Source organism: Lissotriton helveticus, chromosome 3_1, assembly GCF_964261635.1.
Source record: "Lissotriton helveticus chromosome 3_1, aLisHel1.1, whole genome shotgun sequence".
NCBI lineage: Eukaryota > Metazoa > Chordata > Amphibia > Caudata > Salamandridae > Lissotriton > Lissotriton helveticus.
Genome location: NC_136061.1, coordinates 673,716,944 through 673,740,160, shown reverse-complemented (window position 1 = coordinate 673,740,160; position 23,217 = coordinate 673,716,944). Strand labels below are relative to the sequence as shown.

General features: G+C 49.2%; 1 protein-coding gene across 1 annotated transcript in view; it reads left to right on the top strand.

Annotated features, from left to right (window-relative positions):
• HMGCL (3-hydroxy-3-methylglutaryl-CoA lyase) overlaps positions 1-23,217 on the top strand; it is a 218,970-nt gene that overhangs the window by 164,148 nt on the left and 31,605 nt on the right. Inside the window, exons 3-6 of the mRNA XM_078680817.1 lie at positions 16,701-16,808; positions 17,826-17,921; positions 19,366-19,514; positions 22,748-22,811. Coding sequence (XP_078536943.1) covers positions 16,701-16,808; positions 17,826-17,921; positions 19,366-19,514; positions 22,748-22,811 — 417 coding nt within the window. The remainder of the gene's footprint in view (positions 1-16,700; positions 16,809-17,825; positions 17,922-19,365; positions 19,515-22,747; positions 22,812-23,217) is intronic.

Below are 23,217 nucleotides of genomic sequence, written 5' to 3'. Positions count from 1 at the left end.
TGCGCAAGATTTTTTCTTTTTGGGTGAAACCTTTTTAGTTGAAAAGGTTAGGAAGCATCATGTCTCGGAAAGCGCCAAGCGTGAATGGAGAAGTGGAAGTGGAATTTGAAATCCAGGAGTTGTTAACCTATAACAAGGAGCAACTGAGAAAAGTCTGCAAACAGCTTGAATGCCCAGTAAGGGGCGGCGCAAACAAGGAAGAGCTACGGACAGCTCTGAGGGCCTGGTGGGAGCCAAACATGGTGATCCAGAAGCTGCTACTGGAGAGGGAGGCACACCGGAGAATGGGTTTTTGTCCAGTGATTTGCCAGTGAGGAAGCCAGGGTCTAGGACCGGCAGCAACCACTCCAGTAGGGTTATTTCTCCAGAGGAGATAGAGGAGAATCAGAGAGCTAGGGCCCATGAGATTGAGCTTTTTAAGCTCAAAGCGCAAGCAGAGGCGGAGGAGAGAAGAACCGCTCTCGCTTTGGAGGAGAGGAAACTCCAATTGGCTCATGAGTTGAGCATGAAGGAATTGAACTTCAAATTTAAAGAGGTGGTGTCCAGTTCTAATGGTGGCAGCGCACAACCAGTACAGGCGGGTAAAGTATACATACCAAAGGATCTGGTACAGAATTATCAGAGGGGTGAGGATATTTATGCGTGGTTCAGAGCGTATGAACTTGCCTTAAAGATGAATGAAGTGCCTGAGAAGAATTGGGGGGCAGGATTGTGGAAGCATTTTGAGGCCCCTGGGAGGGATGTTTTGGCACCCTTAGAAGCAGAGAATGCTTTATCCTACCCCGCCATGAAGGAGGCTTTGTGCCTCAGGTATGGGCTCACTGCAGAACAGTACCGCCAGAAGTTTAGGAACTTCAAGAAGCTTGATTCAAGTACTTGGGTGGAGTGTGTGAGTATGTACACGCGTGCACTGGAAGGTTGGATAAAGGGCAGCAAAGTTACTGATTATGTGGGGTTGTGTCACTTGATTAGTAGGGAGCACTTAAGTAGTTTATGTGTCCCAGAGCTGCGCCAGCATCTTTTGGATAGCAAGTTAACTGATCCCAGTGAGCTTGCTAAAGAGGCGGTCCGGTGGACTAGCACCAGGGTCCACAAGGGGGTGGTAAGTACCCCAGCCAAAGGTGGACAGGGTCCCCAACAAAAGAGTGGGGGGGACACGGGTAATCAAAAGGAGTCTTCTAAAGGGCCCCAAAGTAGTTCCCAGGAGAAGGTGTCTCAACCCCCCAAGCCTAAGAAGTCCTGGCCCCCTAAGGGCACGCAGGACAAAAAGACCCTGCCTACTTGCTATTCATGTAGGGAGGTGGGGCACATTGCTCCAAACTGTCCAAAGAAGAAATCTGCACCCACTGGTGCTCCAGCTCCAGCTCCGGCGTTAGCCAGTGTAGCTTTGGGAGGGGATTTGATTTCTAGTGGGGAGAAGGGGTTAGCATTGATGACCCTTGTCTCTCTAGGAGACCAAGAGATGGCCCAGGAAACCTTGCTGCCCCAAAACACTAAGAAATACGGGCAGAAGGTGACCATCAATGGACAGGAGGTGGAGGCTCTGAGAGACACAGGGGCCAGCGTGACACCTGTCAGGTGTCGGTGGGTGACTGAAGAGCAAATTGTTCCCAAGGTACTCCGGCCTGTGGTGTCATCTGACAGTTCAGTGCGCTACTGCAAGTTGGCAAAGGTTCCATTTGAATGGGGAGGAGTCTCCGGTATTTTGGAAATTGTTGTAAGTGATGCCTTGCCTGTAAATTGTCTATTAGGTAATGACCTGGAGAGCTCCCCATGGAAAGAGGTGGAGCACCGGACTCACTTGGAGATGTTGGGTTTGCCTGCGTGGATCTGTGTGTCCACCCGTGCAATGACAGCCAGAGAGGGCGGTCTAGCAGAGCTGCAGCCTGGAACAATGGCCCAGGGACCTGCCAAGCGAGGAAGGGGTAGAGGGCGCGGGAAACCGCCCCCCACTGTTCCCACGGTTCAGGAGGAAGCAGACCCAGAGGGGGATGCCCTGGAACCTACAGGGGAGCAGGTGGCCGAACTAGGGGAATTGCCTGAGCTGTCCCAGTGGCAGCAAGAGGGTGGTCCCTCCAGGGAGGAATTCTGCCAGGCTCAGAAGGAGTGCCCTTCTCTCATTGGTGTGCGGCAGCAGGCTGCCGACCAGGCCGCAGGCCTGGGGTCCAAGGAGCATTTGATCTACTGGGAGGATGACTTACTTTATAGTGAGCCTAAGTTCGCTGAGCCCGGTGCAGCCCGTGTGCTGGTGGTACCGGAGCGCTTCAGGAACTTCCTACTGGGTCTGGCTCATGACGTGCCTCTCGCAGGACATCTGGGGCAAGACAAGACCTATCACAGGCTCGTCACCCATTTCTACTGGCCCCAGATGAAGATGCACGTCTCTGCCTTTTGTAAATCTTGCCAGACTTGTCAGGCCAGTGGCAAGAGTGGAGGGAAGCGCGTGGCCCCCCTCCAACCCTTTCCCGTGGTGAGCACCCCTTTTGAGCGGGTGGGCATTGACATCGTGGGGCCCCTGGATCCCAAGACAGCCCTAGGCAACAGGTTTATCCTGGTCTTGGTGGACCATGCCACTCGGTACCCGGAAGCCATCCCGCTCAGGACAGTCACCGCCCCAGTGGTGGGCCGTGCCCTGATGGGGATCTTTTCCCGTGTGGGATTTCCCAGGGAGGTCGTCTCAGACAGAGGGACAAACTTCATTTCTAGGTATATGAAGTCCCTGTGGAGTGAGTGTGGGGTGACATACAAATTCACCACTCCTTACCACCCTCAAGGAAATGGGCTGGTTGAGAGATTCAACCGCACATTGAAGGGCATGATTATGGGCCTGGAAGAGCCCATGAGGCGGAAATGGGACGTCTTGTTACCATGCCTGTTGTTTGCCTACAGGGAGGTGCCTCAGAAATCCTTAGGGTTCAGTCCCTTTGAGTTGCTGTATAGCCACCCTGTCAGAGGGCCTCTTACTCTGGTGAAGGAGGGGTGGGCGAAATCCCGTGGGAAAACCCCTCAGGATGTGTTCAGCTATGTGCTGGCCATTCGCAACCAGACCAAGCGCTTCAGGACGCTCGCTCAAGAGAACCTGGAGGCTAGCCAGGAGGAAATGAAGAGGTGGTATGACCAGAACACTTCTCTGGTTGAGTTCCGCCCTGGTCAGAAGGTGTGGGTGATGGCGCCAGTGGAGCCTTGTGCGCTCCGTGACAAGTGGTCTGGGCCATACGAGGTGGTGGAGCGCAAGAGCGAGGTTACCTATTTGGTTAACCTGAAGACTCCCAGGCAGCCCCTGAGAGTGCTACATGTGAACCGCCTCAAACCCCACTTTGAGAGGACTGAAGTAACTATGCTCATGGCTACAGATGCTGGAGGGGAGGAGGATAGTGATCCTCTCCCTGACCTCCTGGCAGTCAAGGAGCAAGATGGGTCAGTGGATGGTGTGGTCCTCTCCCCCACCCTGACTCCAGAGCAGCAGGAGGACTGTCGCCAAGTCTTGGGTCAGTTCGCCCCCCTGTTCTCCCTGACCCCAGGTGTCACCAAGTGGTGCGTCCACGATGTGGACACTGGAGACAGTCTGCCTGTGAAACAGAAGTTTTACAGAGTGGCTGACAAGGTCAAAGCCAGCATCAAGGAAGAAGTTTCCAAGATGGTGACGCTAGTCTGTCCAGATTCTTCCGCCTTAGTGATGAGGACTCCCAAGAGGTTGGGTAGTTCTCCCCACTTTCAGCTGGAGGGGACACGTGTTAGACCTGACACCTTTTGGCGTGGTTCTTCCCCCATCTTTTTGCCTCTGATTCATGTGTTTTGATGCTGTGCTGGATTTCGTTTTTGCTGATTTAGATGCTTTGGACACTCTGCCACTGCTGATCAGTGTCAGAGTGTAAGTGCTCCCTCTGTAAATTGTCATATTGATTGAATATACCAGATTGGCATATTTGTATCACCATGAAGTCCCTAGTAAAGGGGCACTGTGTGTGCCAGGGCTGGTGATGACAAATGCTACTAATGGGCCTGCAGCGCAGATTGCGCCACCCACATGAGTAGCTTTAAAATGGTGACTCAGGCCTGCCAGCGCAGGGCCTACGTGCAGTCAGTGACTGTCATGTCAGCCTGGCCAGTGTCCCCACTGGCTAGGCCTAACCCTTCCCTATCTGTGCACATCAGTCACCCCTATGGAAGGCTCTAGGTACCCCCCTGGGCAGGGTGCAGTGTATGGATAAGGTAGAGCATGTACTAGTGCAGGTCACATGCTCTGGTAGTGGGCTGCAGCCATTTTATGTGCTCACTGCTGTAAGGCTATCTTGCTCCATAGAGTAACATGGAGGAGGCTGGGCCCATGTGATACCAGCCTATCTTCCCATAGGAACAAGATGGGACATAAGTGAAAGATATCCCTGAACTCAGAATTTAATGACACATCTTTTAGTGAAGGGTGTTTTTAAATCCTGTAATGGAGAATAGCACTTTTAGAAAGTGGCTGTTCTCTTGTCTAAACCTTTCTGTGTGCCTGGGTTTGTGGAATGCCTGGGTGTGACAGGGGGGCTGCAGAGCCCCCGGAGGAGAGGGTCGGAGCCAGCCCGGGGATGAAAGGGCACATCTGCTGCCCGGGAGGTGGGAGGAAGAAACGCCTGATAAGTGCTGGGCTGTGCCTGCCTGGCCCACCATGCTAGTTCCCTCCTGCCGACCAAATGACACCTCTGGCCCTGAAGCTGACAGGAAGAAGAAAACCAGAGACACCTCAGTGCTCCGCAACCCCTAGAACTGGTTTAGGCTGGACTCAGGGCTGCTTGCACAAAGACTTCAAAGGACTTCAAAGACTTTGAGGGGTATAAGGAAAGGACCCCTGACTACAGAGAGTTAGATTCTGAAATTCTACAATCAAGGAGGAACCTCCGCTGGAAGAAGGACGGCTGGAGAACTAAAGGAAGATTGCCTTGCTGTGTTCTCTAAGGGCTGACCTGTTCTGCTGTTGAAACTGAAAGCTGAGGAGGAGAAAGGGACTGGGCTGTGTGCTGTGACCCTGCCTGCTTGAAACTACGAGAGACTTTGCTGTGTGCTGTGTCTCCTGAACTGAATATCCAAGGGCCTGAGAAGAGCTGGCCTCCTGCTTGGAACCCAGGGCTAAAGGTTCCTGAAGCTTTGCCAAAAACTGCGGCAAGATCGTGTGGTGATCGGCCCCAACACGTGTGTCCTAATTGCCAGCTGTGTGGAGCGATCGCTGTGCTCATCGGCACAGATTCAGGGGGCGAGGAGAGACCGTGGTGTGTTCCTGTGATTAGGATCCCCCCCTGTTGATTGGCTGGCAAAAGAGACATTCTGCCGCGATCCACGGTCCCAAAGGAATCTTGCCGCCAAATCACCGTCGCGGTCCGGGGCCAGAAACACCCTCCGTGAATTGCCTCGCGTGTAGAAGCTGCAGCGGCGAAGAACGAAGCCGCCGCGCTCCCATTGGCTGAGGGAGCCGAGCCCCCTCAGTAACGCCGCGACAGGATTGGCCCGTGCGGCGTAGCGTCATCCGCGAGGCCGTACTGTCATTGGTTGACGGCCCCGCATCATCAGAGCCGAGTCCCGGGAGCCGCTCTGCCATTGGCTGACTCCCGGGCACTGAAGGGGCTCGACCGGAGGGCCGCGACCTGATTGGCCGGCAGCCTGGAGCAGCCTACAAGCAGCCGAAGAAGCCGTGATCTTGTCACCCCCAGCGAGGAGCCGACAGCCGGAACAGCTGCCTGACCCGTCCTCGCCGAGGGAGTGAGTCCACGTGTGTTCCTCGCCCCGGGCCTGTCGTCCCCGAGGTGTGCTGCATCCCCCGCCGCTCGTTGGATTGTCGAGAGCGTGCGGGAGAGCAGGAGGGGACCGGCCGGGGCAAGGAGCAAGTGTGCTCTACTAGGCGCGAGGCGCCTGAGGCCATCCGGCGCACGAGGCAGCACCGAACAACAGAAAAGGAGTCCCAAGGATACCTGGTGAGGCGCGCTTGCCGCGCTTGGGGGGCTCAGTGACTGCGAAGGCTGGTTTTGGATAACTTAGTATTGGCACTGCTTTGACTGCTCGTTTTTTTAGAGCTAATTGAATAGAAATCAGTGGCATTATTTTTTTAACTACTGATTTGAGAGACTTGAGACTGTTTTTGTTCTGAGAACTGCCTATTTACAAGTACCGCCATTAAGATTAAGCGCAACATATTCTTAACAAAGTGATTATCGTGCAAATGCCTGATTTACTTGCTGAAACTAGATAAAGTTATATATTTTTATAAAAATACTTACCTGTGTGGTCTCAGTTTGTGGTGGATTGGGGATTATTGTTGTGTTAAGTGCAAATGTTATCCACATTGCCTCTGTTTAGCCTAGACTGCTCGCGCCATGCTACCTAGAGGGTGAGCAGGGGTTATCTCAGAGGGTTATTCCTTCACCCTGACTAGAAGCAAGGGTCCCTACTTGGTCTAAGGTACTTACCTCTGCCAACTAGAGACCCCCGGTTCTAACATTGGTGGCAGCGGTGGGATTTTGAACTAATAATTGCACTTGACCTGCAGTGATTTCTTGTACATCACTAGTCTAGTTTAGCAGAACAGGTTGCGCAAGATTTTTTCTTTTTGGGTGAAACCTTTTTAGTTGAAAAGGTTAGGAAGCATCATGTCTTGGAAAGCGCCAAGCGTGAATGGAGAAGTGGAAGTGGAATTTGAAATCCAGGAGTTGTTAACCTATAACAAGGAGCAACTGAGAAAAGTCTGCAAACAGCTTGAATGCCCAGTAAGGGGCGGCACAAACAAGGAAGAGCTACGGACAGCTCTGAGGGCCTGGTGGGAGGCCAAACATGGTGATCCAGAAGCTGCTACTGGAGAGGGAGGCACACCGGAGAATGGGTTTTTGTCCAGTGAATTGCCAGTGAGGAAGCCAGGGTCTAGGACCGGCAGCAACCACTCCAGTAGGGTTATTTCTCCAGAGGAGATAGAGGAGAATCAGAGAGCTAGGGCCCATGAGATTGAGCTTTTTAAGCTCGAAGCGCAAGCAGAGGCGGAGAAGAGAAGAACCGCTCTCGCTTTGGAGGAGAGGAAACTCCAATTGGCTCATGAGTTGAGCATGAAGGAATTGGACTTCAAATTTAAAGAGGTGGTGTCCAGTTCTAATGGTGGCAGCGCACAACCAGTACAGGCGGGTAAAGTATACATACCAAAGGATCTGGTACAGAATTATCAGAGGGGTGAGGATATTTATGCGTGGTTCAGAGCGTATGAACTTGCCTTAAAGATGAATGAAGTGCCTGAGAAGAATTGGGGGGCAGGATTGTGGAAGCATTTTGAGGCCCCTGGGAGGGATGTTTTGGCACCCTTAGAAGCAGAGAATGCTTTATCCTACCCCGCCATGAAGGAGGCTTTGTGCCTCAGGTATGGGCTCACTGCAGAACAGTACCGCCAGAAGTTTAGGAACTTCAAGAAGCTTGATTCAAGTACTTGGGTGGAGTGTGTGAGTATGTACACGCGTGCACTGGAAGGTTGGATAAAGGGCAGCAAAGTTACTGATTATGTGGGGTTGTGTCACTTGATTAGTAGGGAACACTTAAGTAGTTTATGTGTCCCAGAGCTGCACCAGCATCTTTTGGATAGCAAGTTAACTGATCCCAGTGAGCTTGCTAAAGAGGCGGACCGGTGGACTAGCACCAGGGTCCACAAGCGGGTGGTAAGTACCCCAGCCAAAGGTGGACAGGGTCCCCAGCAGAAGAGTGGGGGGGACATGGGTAATCAAAAGGAGTCTTCTAAAGGGCCCCAAAGTAGTTCCCAGGAGAAGGTGTCTCAACCCCCCAAGCCTAAGAAGTCCTGGCCCCCTAGGGGCACGCAGGACAAAAAGACCCCGCCTACTTGCTATTCATGTAGGGAGGTGGGGCACATTGCTCCAAACTGTCCAAAGAAGAAATCTGCACCCACTGGTGCTCCAGCTCCAGCTCCGGCGTTAGCCAGTGTAGCTTTGGGAGGGGATTTGATTTCTAGTGGGGAGAAGGGGTTAGCATTGATGACCCTTGTCTCTCTAGGAGACCAAGAGATGGCCCAGGAAACCTTGCTGCCCCAAAACACTAAGAAATACGGGCAGAAGGTGACCATCAATGGACAGGAGGTGGAGGCTCTAAGAGACACAGGGGCCAGCGTGACATCTGTCAGGTGTCGGTGGGTGACTGAAGAGCAAATTGTTCCCAAGGTACTTTGGCCTGTGGTGTCATCTGACAGTTCAGTGCGCTACTGCAAGTTGGCAAAGGTTCCATTTGAATGGGGAGGAGTCTCCGGTTTTTTGGAAATTGTTGTAAGTGATGCCTTGCCTGTAAATTGTCTATTAGGTAATGACCTGGAGAGCTCCCCATGGAAAGAGGTGGAGCACCGGACTCACTTGGAGATGTTGGGTTTGCCTGCGTGGATCTGTGTGTCCACCCGTGCAATGACAGCCAGAGAGGGCGGTCTAGCAGAGCTGGAGCCTGGAACAATGGCCCAGGGACCTGCCAAGCGAGAAAGGGGTAGAGGGCGCGGGAAACCGCCCCCCACTGTTCCCACGGTTCAGGAGGAAGCAGACCCAGAGGGGGATGCCCTGGAACCTACAGGGGAGTAGGTGGCCGAACTAGGGGAATTGCCTGAGTTGTCCCAGTGGCAGCAAGAGGGTGGTCCCTCCAGGGAGGAATTCTGCCAGGCTCAGAAGGAGTGCCCTTCTCTCATTGGTGTGCGGCAGCAGGCTGCCGACCAGGCCGCAGGCCTGGGGTCCAAGGAGCATTTGATCTACTGGGAGGATGACTTACTTTATAGTGAGCCTAAGTTCGCTGAGCCCGGTGCAGCCCGTGTGCTGGTGGTACCGGAGCGCTTCAGGAACTTCCTACTGGGTCTGGCTCATGATGTGCCTCTCGCAGGACATCTGGGGCAAGACAAGACCTATCACAGGCTCGTCACCCATTTCTACTGGCCCCAGATGAAGACACACGTCCCTGCCTTTTGTAAATCGAGCCAGACTTGTCAGGCCAGTGGCAAGAGTGGAGGGAGGCGCGTGGCCCCCCTCCAACCCTTTCCCGTGGTGAGCACCCCTTTTGAGCGGGTGGGCATTGACATCGTGGGGCCCCTGGATCCCAAGACAGCCCTAGGCAACAGGTTTATCCTGGTCTTGGTGGACCATGCCACTCGGTACCCGGAAGCCATCCCGCTCAGGACAGTCACCGCCCCAGTGGTGGGCCGTGCCCTGATGGGGATCTTTTCCCGTGTGGGATTTCCCAGGGAGGTCGTCTCAGACAGAGGGACAAACTTCATTTCTAGGTATATGAAGTCCCTGTGGAGTGAGTGTGGGGTGACATACAAATTCACCACTCCTTACCACCCTCAAGGAAATGGGCTGGTTGAGAGATTCAACCGCACATTGAAGGGCATGATTATGGGCCTGGAAGAGCCCATGAGGCGGAAATGGGACGTCTTGTTACCATGCCTGTTGTTTGCCTACAGGGAGGTGCCTCAGAGATCCTTAGGGTTCAGTCCCTTTGAGTTGCTGTATGGCCACCCTGTCAGAGGGCCTCTTACTCTTGTGAAGGAGGGGTGGGAGAAATCCCGTGGGAAAACCCCTCAGGATGTGTTCAGCTATGTGCTGGCCATTCGCAACCAGACCAAGCGCTTCAGGACGCTCGCTCAAGAGAACCTGGAGGCTAGCCAGGAGGAAATGAAGAGGTGGTATGACCAGAACACTTCTCTGGTTGAGTTCCGCCCTGGTCAGAAGGTGTGGGTGATGGCGCCAGTGGAGCCTTGTGCGCTCCGTGACAAGTGGTCTGGGCCATACGAGGTGGTGGAGCGCAAGAGCGAGGTTACCTATTTGGTTAACCTGAAGACTCCCAGGCAGCCCTTGAGAGTGCTACATGTGAACCGCCTCAAACCCCACTTTGAGAGGACTGAAGTAACTATGCTCATGGCTACAGATGCTGGAGGGGAGGAGGATAGTGATCCTCTCCCTGACCTCCTGGCAGTCAAGGAGCAAGATGGGTCAGTGGATGGTGTGGTCCTCTCCCCCACCCTGACTCCAGAGCAGCAGGAGGACTGTCGCCAAGTCTTGGGTCAGTTCGCCCCCCTGTTCTCCCTGACCCCAGGTGTCACCAAGTGGTGCGTCCACGATGTGGACACTGGAGACAGTCTGCCTGTGAAACAGAAGTTTTACAGAGTGGCTGACAAGGTCAAAGCCAGCATCAAGGAAGAAGTTTCCAAGATGTTGACGCTAGTCTGTCCAGATTCTTCCGCCTTAGTGATGAGGACTCCCAAGAGGTTGGGTAGTTCTCCCCACTTTCAGCTGGAGGGGACACGTGTTAGACCTGACACCTTTTGGCGTGGTTCTTCCCCCATCTTTTTGCCTCTGATTCATGTGTTTTGATGCTGTGCTGGATTTCGTTTTTGCTGATTTAGATGCTTTGGACACTCTGCCACTGCTGATCAGTGTCAGAGTGTAAGTGCTCCCTCTGTAAATTGTCATATTGATTGAATATACCTGATTGGCATATTTGTATCAGCATGAAGTCCCTAGTAAAGGGGCACTGTGTGTGCCAGGGCTGGTGATGACAAATGCTACTAATGGGCCTGCAGCGCAGATTGCGCCACCCACATGAGTAGCTTTAAAATGGTGACTCAGGCCTGCCAGCGCAGGGCCTGCGTGCAGTCAGTGACTGCCATGTCAGCCTGGCCAGTGTCCCCACTGGCTAGGCCTAACCCTTCCCTGTCTGTGCACATCAGTCACCCCTATGGAAGGCTCTAGGTACCCCCCTGGGCAGGGTGCAGTGTATGGATAAGGTAGAGCATGTACTAGTGCAGGTCACATGCTCTGGTAGTGGGCTGCAGCCATTTTATGTGCTCCCTGCTGTAAGGCTATCTTGCTCCATAGAGTAACATGGAGGAGGCTGGGCCCATGTAATACCAGCCTATCTTCCCATAGGAACAAGATGGGACATAAGTGAAAGATATCCCTGAACTCAGAATTTAATGACACATCTTTTAGTGAAGGGTGTTTTTAAATCCTGTAATGGAGAATAGCACTTTTAGAAAGTGGCTGTTCTCTTGTCTAAACCTTTCTGTGTGCCTGGGTTTGTGGAATGCCTGGGTGTGACAGGGGGGCTGCAGAGCCCCCGGAGGAGAGGGTCGGAGCCAGCCCGGGGATGAAAGGGCACATCTGCTGCCCGGGAGGTGGGAGGAAGAAACGCCTGATAAGTGCTGGGCTGTGCCTGCCTGGCCCACCATGCTAGTTCCCTCCTGCCGACCAACTGACAAGGAAGAGGTGTGGCGCCGCGGCCAGGACGACTGACTCCGAAATCTGGGGATCAGGGTTCGATCCCCAGCACCGGCGGCAGATTAGCCCAGCACCATGTGACTCTGGGCAATAGCTCGCTTAATCTTCCCGACGGCCCCCAGCGCCTAGAGACCTTTACGGGTGATTGTGCGCTTTACAAATGTGGATTCACATTTACATTCTTCCTGAAAAAAAAAAAGACTGACACCTCTGGCCCTGAAGCTGACAGGAAGAAGAAAACCAGAGACACCTCAGTGCTCCGCAACCCCCAGAACTGGTTTAGGCTGGACTCAGGGCTGCTTGCACAAAGACTTCAAAGGACTTCAAAGACTTTGAGGGGTATAAGGAAAGGACCCCTGACTACAGAGAGTTAGATTCTGAAATTCTACAATCAAGGAGGAAGAAGGACGGCTGGAGAACTAAAGGAAGATTGCTTTGCTGTGTGCTCTAAGGGCTGACCTGTTCTGCTGTTGCAACTGAAAGCTGAGGAGGAGAAAGGGACTGGGCTGTGTGCTGTGACCCTGCCTGCTTGAAACTACGAGAGACTTTGCTGTGTGCTGTGTCTCCTGAACTGAATCTCCAAGGGCCTGAGAAGAGCTGGCCTCCTGCTTGGAACCCAGGGCTAAAGGTTCCTGAAGCTTTGCCAAAAACTGCGGCAAGATCGTGTGGTGATCGGCCCCAATACGTGTGTCCTAATTGCCAGCTGTGTGGAGCGATCGCTGTGCTCATCGGCACAGATTCAGGGGGCGAGGAGAGACCGTGGTGTGTTCCTGTGACTAGGATCCCCCCCTGTTGATTGGCTGGCAAAAGAGACATTCTGCCGCGATCCACGGCCCCAAAGGAATCTTGCCGCCAAATCACCGTCGCGGTCCGGGGCCAGAAACACCCTCCGTGAATTGCCTCGCGTGTAGGAGCTGCAGCGGCGAAGAACGAAGCCGCCGCGCTCCCATTGGCTGAGGGAGCCGAGCCCCCTCAGTAACGCCGCGACGGGATTGGCCCGTGCGGCGTAGCGTCATCCGCGAGGCCGTACTGTCATTGGTTGACGGCCCGCATCATCAGAGCCGAGTCCCGGGAGCCGCTCTGCCATTGGCTGACTCCCGGGCACTGAAGGGGCTCGCCGGAGGGCCGCGACCTGATTGGCCGGCAGCCTGGAGCAGCCTACAAGCAGCCGAAGAAGCCGTGATCTTGTCACCCCCAGCGAGGAGCCGACAGCCGGAACAGCTGCCTGACTCGTCCTCGCCGAGGGAGTGAGTCCGCGTGTGTTTCTCGCCCCGGGCCTGTCGTCCCCCGAGGTGTGCTGCATCCCCCGCCGCTCGTTGGATTGTCGAGAGCGGGCGGGAGAGCAGGAGGGGACCGGCCGGGGCAAGGAGCAAGTGTGCTCTACTAGGCACGAGGCGCCTGAGGCCATCCGGCGCACGAGGCAGCACCGAACAACAGAAAAGGAGTCCCAAGGATACCTGGTGAGGCCCGCTTGCCGCGCTTGGGGGGCTCAGTGACTGCGAAGGCTGGTTTTGGATAACTTAGTATTGGCACTGCTTTGACTGCTCGTTTTTTTAGAGCTAATTGAATAGAAATCAGTGGCATTATTTTTTTAACTACTGATTTGAGAGACTTGAGACTGTTTTTGTTCTGAGAACTGCCTATTTACAAGTACCACCATTAAAATTAAGCGCAACATATTCTTAACAAAGTGATTATCATGCAAATGCCTGATTTGCTTGCTGAAACTAGATAAAGTTATATATTTTTATAAAAATACTTACCTGTGTGGTCTCAGTTTGTGGTGGATTGGGGATTATTGTTGTGTTAAGTGCAAATGTTATCCACATTGCCTCTGTTTAGCCTAGACTGCTCGCGCCATGCTACCTAGAGGGTGAGCAGGGGTTATCTCAGAGGGTTATTCCTTCACCCTGACTAGAAGCAAGGGTCCCTACTTGGTCTAAGGTACTTACCTCTGCCAACTAGAGACCCCCGGTTCTAACAAAGCATTGAAGTGGCCCTCTGTTCTTTTGACTGCACTGGGTATGTCCATTTTAGGAAACCCAGTGTATCAACTGATGCTGTGTGGTCGTTCCATTGAAGGTGCTCCGTCTGACCATTGAGGAAGCCTTGTCGGTTCATTATGGGGCTTAGTGAGGCGGCCCACCTGAAAACTGAGGATACCCAGTGGTTTCATTTAGCGGTCCAGGTTGAATGCCTTGCCACTCCTGATCTCTGTACGTGGCTTCCAGTGTCTCCATTAGCAAAGTCCAGTGTCTCTGTACCCTTGTCAGAAGGCTTTTTTTCCATTTTCGGGTTTTAAGTCATAATATTATGTGCATTCGTGTTTTGGAACGGACAATACTATAAAGATCCACTTCCAAGCAGTTGAAGAGGAAAAGTAATTTTTATTGTAGGTACCTCCAGCTCAGCTTCACAGCTCCAAGTAAGCAATGCTTTTCAAGGAATAACATTCCAGCATAGCAACAAGCTTAACATTCCATTGTATGTAGAACAACTCCACACATCTTCCCCCTTTTATACACACCTTATACAATAATAAATCAACAAGTGTTATAAAAAAACGTTGGTAGATCGTTACAAAAATTAGTTGTCAGAAACAGGCAAAAGAGCACAACATTCACAAACATTTCCAGTGCTCCAAGCAGAACCATCAGACAGAATAACAATGTCTTTTTTTACAGTTCTCACTTGTACAGGCCTAGAAAATTTGCTGTCTCCTTTTAGGACAATTCCACCGCGTCTTACAACCTTCCCAATCTCTTTCTCTCTCATCAAGGTTCTTTACACCTTTTTTTGCATTATAATACCTCGTCGCAGCCAACTGTCGTTGAGCCACATCAATCTCCACAGCAGTCCAATCAGCCCACACACAGTCTTTGTCCTTTAGCCATCCAGGAACTTCCTTGACACCAGGCTCACGTCCTTTAAGAGATATAAATGGTGAAATACCAGTCATAGAATGCGGCGTGACTCTATATGACCAGACAAGCTTCTTAAGTTCTTCATGCCACAACAATCCATTAGAAAGCGACAATTTGATATTTTCCATTATTAAACGATTTATCCTTTCGACTAAGCCATTAGCTTGAGGCCTGAAAAGGGCAACTGTCTCGTTCTTGATCTCAAATTTGCACAAAAATTATTGCATTTCCTTTGACACCAGTTGAACACCGCTGTCTGATACCAAGATTTTCGGAATTCCCTCATTCAAGAACACTCTTTCCGTGAATGCAATTACTTTTCGCGTACTCACACACTCTGTGGATTCAGCCACAAACCATTTGGAATGATAATCAACTAGAACCATCAGAAACCTGCTACTTGACCCAAGTTTAGCAATGGGACCCAAAAAATCAATCACAACTCTTTCCCATGGACGCTTGGGAAATGCCACACAAGCTAAAGGGGGTTGTCTAATCACCTTAGTTTTATCGGCTTGGGCACAGGCATGGCATTATTTTACTACATCCTCTATGTCACCATCCATACCAGGCCACCAATATGACTGTCGTACCCTCCTCTTAGTCATATTTCTCCCTAGATGCCCCTCATGAGCAATGCTCACAATTTTCCTCCTCAGTCCAACCGGTGGCACAATCTGGCATCTTCTCAGTAATTTTCCATCATAGACACTTAGCTCCTCCTCCACATGGTGGAAACTCCTAAAGCGAACATCTTCAATGAGGTTCTCACTCTATCCTTCCGATACACACCTTACTACACACTGTAAGATATCCTCATTTAGCATAGCATCCCTCCCTTCCTGTTTGTTAAAAGCAGCCTCTCCATTGCTGCTATGGAACACCTCTCCAATAACATCATGCACATCTACATCAATTATTTCTATAGGCATCCTTGACAGATAATCAGCTACAACACTTCTAAATCCTCTAACATACTCAACCACAAAGTTCTATTCATTTACTGACAGCATCCACCTGGAAATCCTGGTAGGGACACTACCCTCTAGGCCTCTCTCTCCTTTAAATAAATGCACTAAAGGTATATGATCTGTACGAACTCTGAATGGTAAACCCCAAACAAAATATCTAAAATGCTTTATTCCCCAACAACATGCTAGTGCTTCCTTTTCGATAACCGAGTAGGATAATTCTGCAACACGCAATCTTCTGGTTGCGAATCCAATGTTTTTTTTCATCCCCATCACATATTTCAGTTAGAACTGCACCAATCCCATCCTCACCGCCAATGTAAAGACCCACTTCCAAGGAGTTGAAGAGGAAAAGTAATTTTTATTGTAGAGTAAACGTAGGTACCTCCATCTCAGCTTCACAGCTTCAAGTAACTCAATGCTTTTCAAGGAATAACATTCCAGCATAGCAACAAGCTTAACTTTCCATTGTATGTAGAACAACTCCACAAATACTTAAATGAATGATTCTTGCTATATGAAATGAGAGCTCAAGCTCTCTCCACAGTGTCAAGTGCACAGTCACTGCTGTCCAGCTTTCAGCATTAAGGAATACACTGACAGTGTACTCAGGACTACTCAACACTGAATTGGAGTTAGTGACTGTTCAGGGTGTTGCATAGAACTAAGTACACAGCCTGTTAAAGCTGTTCTGAGCATTCCACTGTAACAAGTCAGCAGTTTCTGTCCAGATCCATGAGCAGCACTATGTATGTGTATATCTTTAGCTCTGTTAACCCCTTCGACGCTCATGACGAGCTGGGCTCGTCATGAGGTAGCCTCCTGCTACGCTCATGACGAGCCCAGCTCGTCATGAATAATGGGTTTTTGTAAAGAAGAGCACAGGAGGGGAATTTCGCTAGCGCTCATGTGGTTAAGCAACAGAGCAGTGTATATCACTTGAGTGATTAGGATATGATCTGCAAATCACGTACATCAAGTCGGGATTAAACAAATACATTTGCCTAAAATCATACAATGATGAGTCCAGCGCCGAAGCTGAGATTCAAACCTCAGTCACCATCTCTAAACATAAACCACACCTCCTCCCTCTGTACAATGATGAGGAATTCTGTCTAGGACCTTCCCAATCGTCAAATACACTGCCAGTGTCAGCGCCTTCTACTGTGAGTGAAATATGTTCTGAAGGTGTCTGTGCAGTAGGAACTGCGGTAGACTTGTCTGGGTACTCTACTATTGATCTCAATCAAGTAATATTTGCTTAGTGTGACTAACCACCCAGGGGGTAGCCAGGTACTGTATTGCAGTTTTCATTTGAAGAGCCAGGTCTTTAGTTCCTTCCTAAATCGGGCCGGGGAGGGTTCAGTGTGGTGGTGGAGGGGGAGGTTTGGTGATGAGGCGGGAGAATGAGTGTCCTCTGGAGTAACTGCGGCGGATGCGTGGTATCTGAGCCAGGGCGAGGTGTGCGGATGGACGGTGTCTGGGATGGGAGTATCAATGATTTGTTTGCTTCAAACAGTTTTGTTTTTTTGCAGAACATTGTCCCTACAGACGTGAAAATACGCCTGATCAACCTCCTGTCCGAGGCTGGGATCCCAGTTATAGAGGCCACAAGCTTCGTGTCCCCCAAGTGGGTCCCGCAGGTGAGTGTTAGTGCATGTCTATAGAAAGAAGGACACCACCAACAGGGCCCAGGGAGCGAAGAACAGCGAGTGGTTTTCAGGACATAGGTACCTCTACATGGGCAGCAGGATACAGGCATCGATGCAAAGCTACCTGGAACAGAGACACATTCCGATTTTGCCATTCTAGGAGAAGACTTTGTTCAGAGAAAGAGGCACGTGTAGTGTCCGTTACAAAAGTGCTGGTGATGTTGGGTCTTCGGAGTCCACGTGTTGTACAGAAATACCCTATATTGAAGGGGGCAGGTTCCCTTCACACAGTGTATTATTTCTGATCTCATTCTTGGCCCTAGTTTGTCTGCATTCTGTGTGTTCCGTTACTAGTCCCAGCTTGAGAGGTTTTTAATTTGCAGACCGTATATCGTAATGCTAGTCTCTGCCTGAGTCCTCTTTGGTTTGTTCATAGTACACAAATACTTACAATTTAGTCTGAGGCTTGGTTCCTTAGTACACCATGTGTACTGTTACTGGGCCTTCTCTGAGCCCTTGGTCGTCCTCTCACCCGGTTTTGTTACGAGACCCATTTCTGCTCAGAGGGTATAGTTACTCGACCTAGTCTGACGCATCATTATTTTGACACCATGCACCCTGGTCCCGTTCTGAGCCCTTGATCACTTGCATACACTGCATTCTGCCAGTGGTTCCAATCTACACCATCTTTTGGTTTCACTCTGAATTTTGTTCCTGGTGCAGGTCAGAACCCACTTTGGTTTCTGCAGTCTATTCTGGTAGGCACCGGTCTTGAACCTCTTTGGTTTTCACGGTGTACTCTATTATTGTAGCGGCTATGAGCCTGGACCCTCTTTGAGTGGTAGTGGATTCTAATTCTGGTTTACTTAGCAGCAGTGTTCGGTCTTTCTGCTGTTGGTTTGAGCCCTGTCTGGTTTGCACACAGTGTATTCTGTCACTGGTCCCGGATCGAGTCATCCTTCCTGTAAGCTGGCTTCATGGCATATTTCTCCTCCTGTTCTTTTACAGATGTCGGACCAGGTGGAAGTTATGAAGGGGATCAAGAGATTTCCCAATGTTAGCTACCCAGTGCTAACCCCGAATCTAAAGGGATTCCAAACAGCGGTAAGCTAAATGCATTTCAAAAACTAAGATTTGTACCTGTAGATCCTTATTACAGCAATAAGGACGGTTTGTGTGAGGCAAACACGTTCCTCACAGTGAATCCCCAGGTACAGGTGAAGCTGTTGTCAAGTATGAACGTCTAGTTGTATGTCAGAATATTGTATACATAAATATAGTCTGTCATAAATATTGCATGCTAAATATCCTAACAAAAATATCATCCCATTGGGTATACATTTTCTGTTATTAACTAAATCGGACTATATTGTTGTAGACAATGCTAATATTGATATCTAATCATCGAGATCGTATACAGAGCTTCATGTGCAGCAGAGAGCATGTGGTAAATGACATTCCGCTAGGAGCCTCATGCCCTACTGCCTGAACACTATCTTCTAATCATTTCTGGGTTCCAACTAAGTTCACTTGTTCATTCGGGATTGTTGGGACTATTTAAATCTTTCTTGGGGAAGGGGTGGAAAGGCTGGAGGAAAGAGTGTGAGTCTGCATCTGAATATATGGGTTCCAGGCTATTTATTAGGAGCATTTATTTGGAAGGTATTTCTAAAGTGCGATATGTATGTCAAATAACCACACATTATTTGATGTAACCTGTGTATGGCATGTAAGCTGATATGTTTTGTCTCTGAAGTATATCATGTTGTTTTTGAAGTCCTTGTAGCATGTTGGCCACATATTATTTGAAGTCACCGATGTATGTGATGTCACCATGCTTCACTTGATTTCGCTGTGTGTGTCATAGAACTATAAGTGTTACCAATTAGGGAGTCACTTAGAGTTTGACCAGGAAGGAGCACCACTGAAATCATTTGTCTTCTCGCCTCGCCAAGCTCTCGGTTTTCCTATTCTGTTTAGGGTCCATGGAAAGGCTGGGTTTCTGATGACTGGATTCTCTATTGGCTCTGCCATTGGAAACCTCTGACCCGACTGCCCATAAGCCATAGCACCAACACGTCATAGTGCTCTGTTTAGAGTGACCGTGACAAGATTTCCCTGTCCGAGTCTGGCATACTGTGCATTAAGGGCCTGGGCGGGGAAATCATCCATTGGCCCCTAGATGCAGGAATAAAACTCCATGTGGTTGGGGGTCATTGATTTTTTTTTTGATTCAATAATAAACTCCTGCACCGAGCTGGTCCATCAAACATGGTGCCCGTTTGGCAAACCTTCCCTGTTTTCAACAAAGCCACTGCAATCACTCTCGACATTCCACTGAAGGCATAGAGATGCCTGCCTGCCTAGCATACTTGAAATGATCCCCTACATTTTGTACACATCTTGTTTACACTTATCATTCCTCCATAAATGGTCAAAATGATGAGTTGTGTGTGGGCTTTATGTTTTCTCTCTTCACATTATGTACATTCTGAACCAAGTCTGTGGTCTCTTGACGTTTTGTAATAAATAGTCTGTTCAATTGCAGGTGAAGTCTGGCGCTAATGAAGTGTCCATCTTTGGAGCAGCCTCTGAGCTCTTTAGTAAGAAAAATATCAACTGTTCCATTGATGAAAGTTTACAGCGATTCCAGGAAATCATGAAGGCATCAAAAGAAGCCAGTATTCCAGTGCGGGGGTAAGATATGCACATAAGCCTTCATTCCTCTACAATGGTGTGATATGGTGTGATCCTTTACTTCATTATAAATCTTTAGGTTCCACTCCAGTATAACACATAAGATGATGGACGGAATGTTGCACAATGGCAAAACATTCACCCCAGTCACAGATCTGGGTTTAATCCATCGTTATTTTGCTCACCAAGCCACTCCAGTTCAGACATGGCCATATGCAAATCAGCCTTGACCCTGTGCCTCATGGGAACAGTTCAGCCCGAACTGCCAAGCCATGTCTTCCCCGGACCGGAATCAAGCATCCTAGGACCGGTTTCTGGATATCAGCCGTCTTCAGCCAGGATATCTTGACTCCAGTGGCCTAGTGAGCACGGGACCCACGTCTGGGCATACCCTTCCCACATAGGGTGAACAGCAAAACACACAAGATGATGGACGGAATGTTGCACAATGGCAAAACATTCACCCCCAGTCACAGATCTGGGTTTAATCCATCGTTATTTTGCTCACCAAGCCACTCCAGTTCAGACATGACCATATGCAAATCAGCCTTGACCCTGTGCCTCATGCGAACAGTCCATCCCTACTGAACCCTTACTGCCTTTTAAGGCGCCTTCATGAACACCCTTCTTGAAACATGGCCAATGTCATGTTCCGGACCATAGGTAAACCAGCAGATAGCAAGGCGTTACCGCCCTACCCCAGGTGTTCCAGATTTCCTAACGCAGCACCCAACCCGAGAAAGCTTAGAGGAACATGCATCCACAAGCAAGGTCAATCCAAACACCTTCCCTACCACCTACCGAATAGAGAGCCAAAGCTCCTTAAAAACTATGGAAAACATATGTTCTCCACCAGTCTGACATTAAGGTCTGTCAAAGCTAGCCATGGTCTCTAAAACAGCCCTCCAAGGGTTCTGGTTATTCTTATCTGACCACAGCCATAAGAAGCAATAAGGTTTCTATTTTACGTCCACCTGGCTACAGTACCAACCATCTGTGATCCCAAATGTACATTGATGACATTGAGTTTCATATCTATCTGGATGATAAAGTGGAATGAAAAAAACTCATACCCAACTGTCTGAGACATCAACCACTGTATGCTGGAGAGCAACGTGGGCCTATATCGCATAAAAAACATATTTTGTTTAATTGATTACTATTTTGTAAACGCTCTCTCTTTCCTCTAGCCATACAAACTGGCACCGATTTTGCGTCCATCACCCAAACATTGTCTGCTATCTCAAAACTAACCAATAGCCCGCAAGTGTGGTTCAGTCCAGAGTCTTACTTCGCCCACCAGTTCACAGCATTCACAAAGTATACCAGAGTACAGCTGATAGCTCCTGATCCTTCTGCGAAAACACTGCATTAAGTTTACCAAATCCTTGGTTTTGTACCAGATGAAATATTGCAATTTGAGCTACGCCAGAGTGCGATAGAAGGAGCTTCAGAATCTACAGAATGAGCTGCAAAACTCCTTGAATTTGAAAAAGTCTGACTGCATCACCCATGCTCTTAAAGAATTCTATTGGCATCCAGAAATGCTAAGCCTCAATTTCAAACCACTGTGTGCAGTAAATAAATACTTTGTGGAAAAAGTAAAAAGAATTCCAGCAGAAGCTGGTTACCCCTGTCCACAACCTTAAATCTGGGATAGAAAGCTGATCACCTAAGCTACATTCAACCGAAGAAAGCAGGGAGTAACACCTGGCAGGTAGCGAGTCTCGAACTTTGGAATCTCCCTTAGCCGACTGCCCTTCAAGCAAATTTTGACCAACCCTTTTTAGCGTCCTCCATTGCCAACCCTTTGCCTTCTTCCACTGGAAGGAACCCGGCCCCTTAGACCGGAAGGAGAGCAGTGGTCCTGTTCCTACTGTGATAATAATTCCACATTTTTAAAGCACAAACTGATCACCCTAAGGGTATCCAGGCACTGGGGTCCGTCGGGGAAATTAAGTGAGCTATTGCCCAGAGTCACATGATGCTGAGCTGGTGCCGGGATCGAACTGTTAGCCCTGCTCTTCGGAGTCAGCCTCTCTGGCAGCTGCGCCACACCTCTCTCTCTTATAATTATGTAAAATTGCAATTACATGGAGACAACATAGCATTGTCCCCATATATTATTTCCTTAAAAGTTATATTTACCCCCTGTATTCTTCTGTTTAGAGCATGCAAAGGCTACAATCAGCTAGAGCTGATCTATTAGCTACGTAAAATAGTTTGCTATGAATAAATTCACAATAGTCTGTTTAATATGGGTCCTTAGATGATGTGTAACCTAATCTTCACCTTTTTGTTTCACGTGAAATACAATGTGTGGAATAATGAGAAAAATCTCATTTTCTGAGAATGTTCTTTTTAACCTCTATTAAATGTGAATCACCTGATCATATCTTTATTCACTTGTCATCCACCCCAAAATGTTGTCGGCTGTTAAGTATTTATGTTGGAGAGGATTTTTCATTGGAAAGAATTCTTGAGTGACACATAAATTATTTTGAAAGCATAATTGTGAGACTGTCTCTTCACAGCTTCCTGCGGGTCTCACAAAATCAGAAGAGAACGTGCCCATCACTCCTATCTAACCCATACTGCTCTCATACAATTCTTTGCTGTCTCATTCAGACAGGCCACACGGTGATGTAATAAGCATATCTTAAGTAAGTGTTTGTAGAAAAATCCGTTTGAAAATTCATCAAAGAATGAATAATTAAAGTGGAAGGTGAGCACGATGGAACTGATAAATGGAAGGATTATGTCACTTGATAAATAATAGCGGAAATGATAATGGTGGGGAAGTAAGCACCAAAGGGCCTATTCACAAAGGCATTTGGAGTATGTAAGGTAGAACTCGTGTAGTACTCTTTTAGGTACTCTTACTTGACTTTGTGAATTGACCTCAAAACATCTAAAATGGAAACAAAGTGGTGATAGTCCGAGAATATTCATATTCAGTTCGTACAAATAGCAAGGCTTGCACCCGCCGAACACTTTAAATAATAGAAAGTTGGATGTTTCGGGGTCGAATCACAAAGGCACTTAAGTGTACATAAAAGAGTACTGTTTCTTCTGACATCAGTGTGGGTATCCTGACACTTCATATGCTACAAATTCTTACATTAAGCTCCAGCCACTGAGATCACATGCACCATATGTTCTGCTGTTAAATAGTGTGTGCTGTCTGCTTTTGTGTCACACATTCTGAGTTTAAAACTCCTTTTCTCCTGCAGGTATGTGTCATGTGTCCTCGGGTGTCCGTATGAAGGAAAGGTCGCCCCTGGCAAGGTAGCAGAGGTGAGCACTCCCTCAGATGGTTTGTTGCTTGTATGTCTCGTGAGTTCTCGCTTGTTTTGTTTTGTGACTCCACAGTACCTCTCTACCCCAACTCCCAGTCTCCGTGGAGGAGATCTCATCAACGATTCTTTCCAAATGTAGGTGTAATATAAGGTGATCGATCAAATTAGCGCAGTCTTCACTTTGCTGAGGCATAAACGTTGTGATCATAAAGAACCTTGCAGATATCTCTGGCATGATACGCGCTGGTCTTAATAAAATCATCTAGGACAAAACTGCATTGTACCTGGCAGCACTCCTTACCTCAAAGTATGCACATCTCCTTACTATTCCCTTGCTGCTTTACTTTGTCAGATAAAAGCTGTCACAAAAAAGTGAAAAGGCGCAGAGGTAGAGCTCACATGAA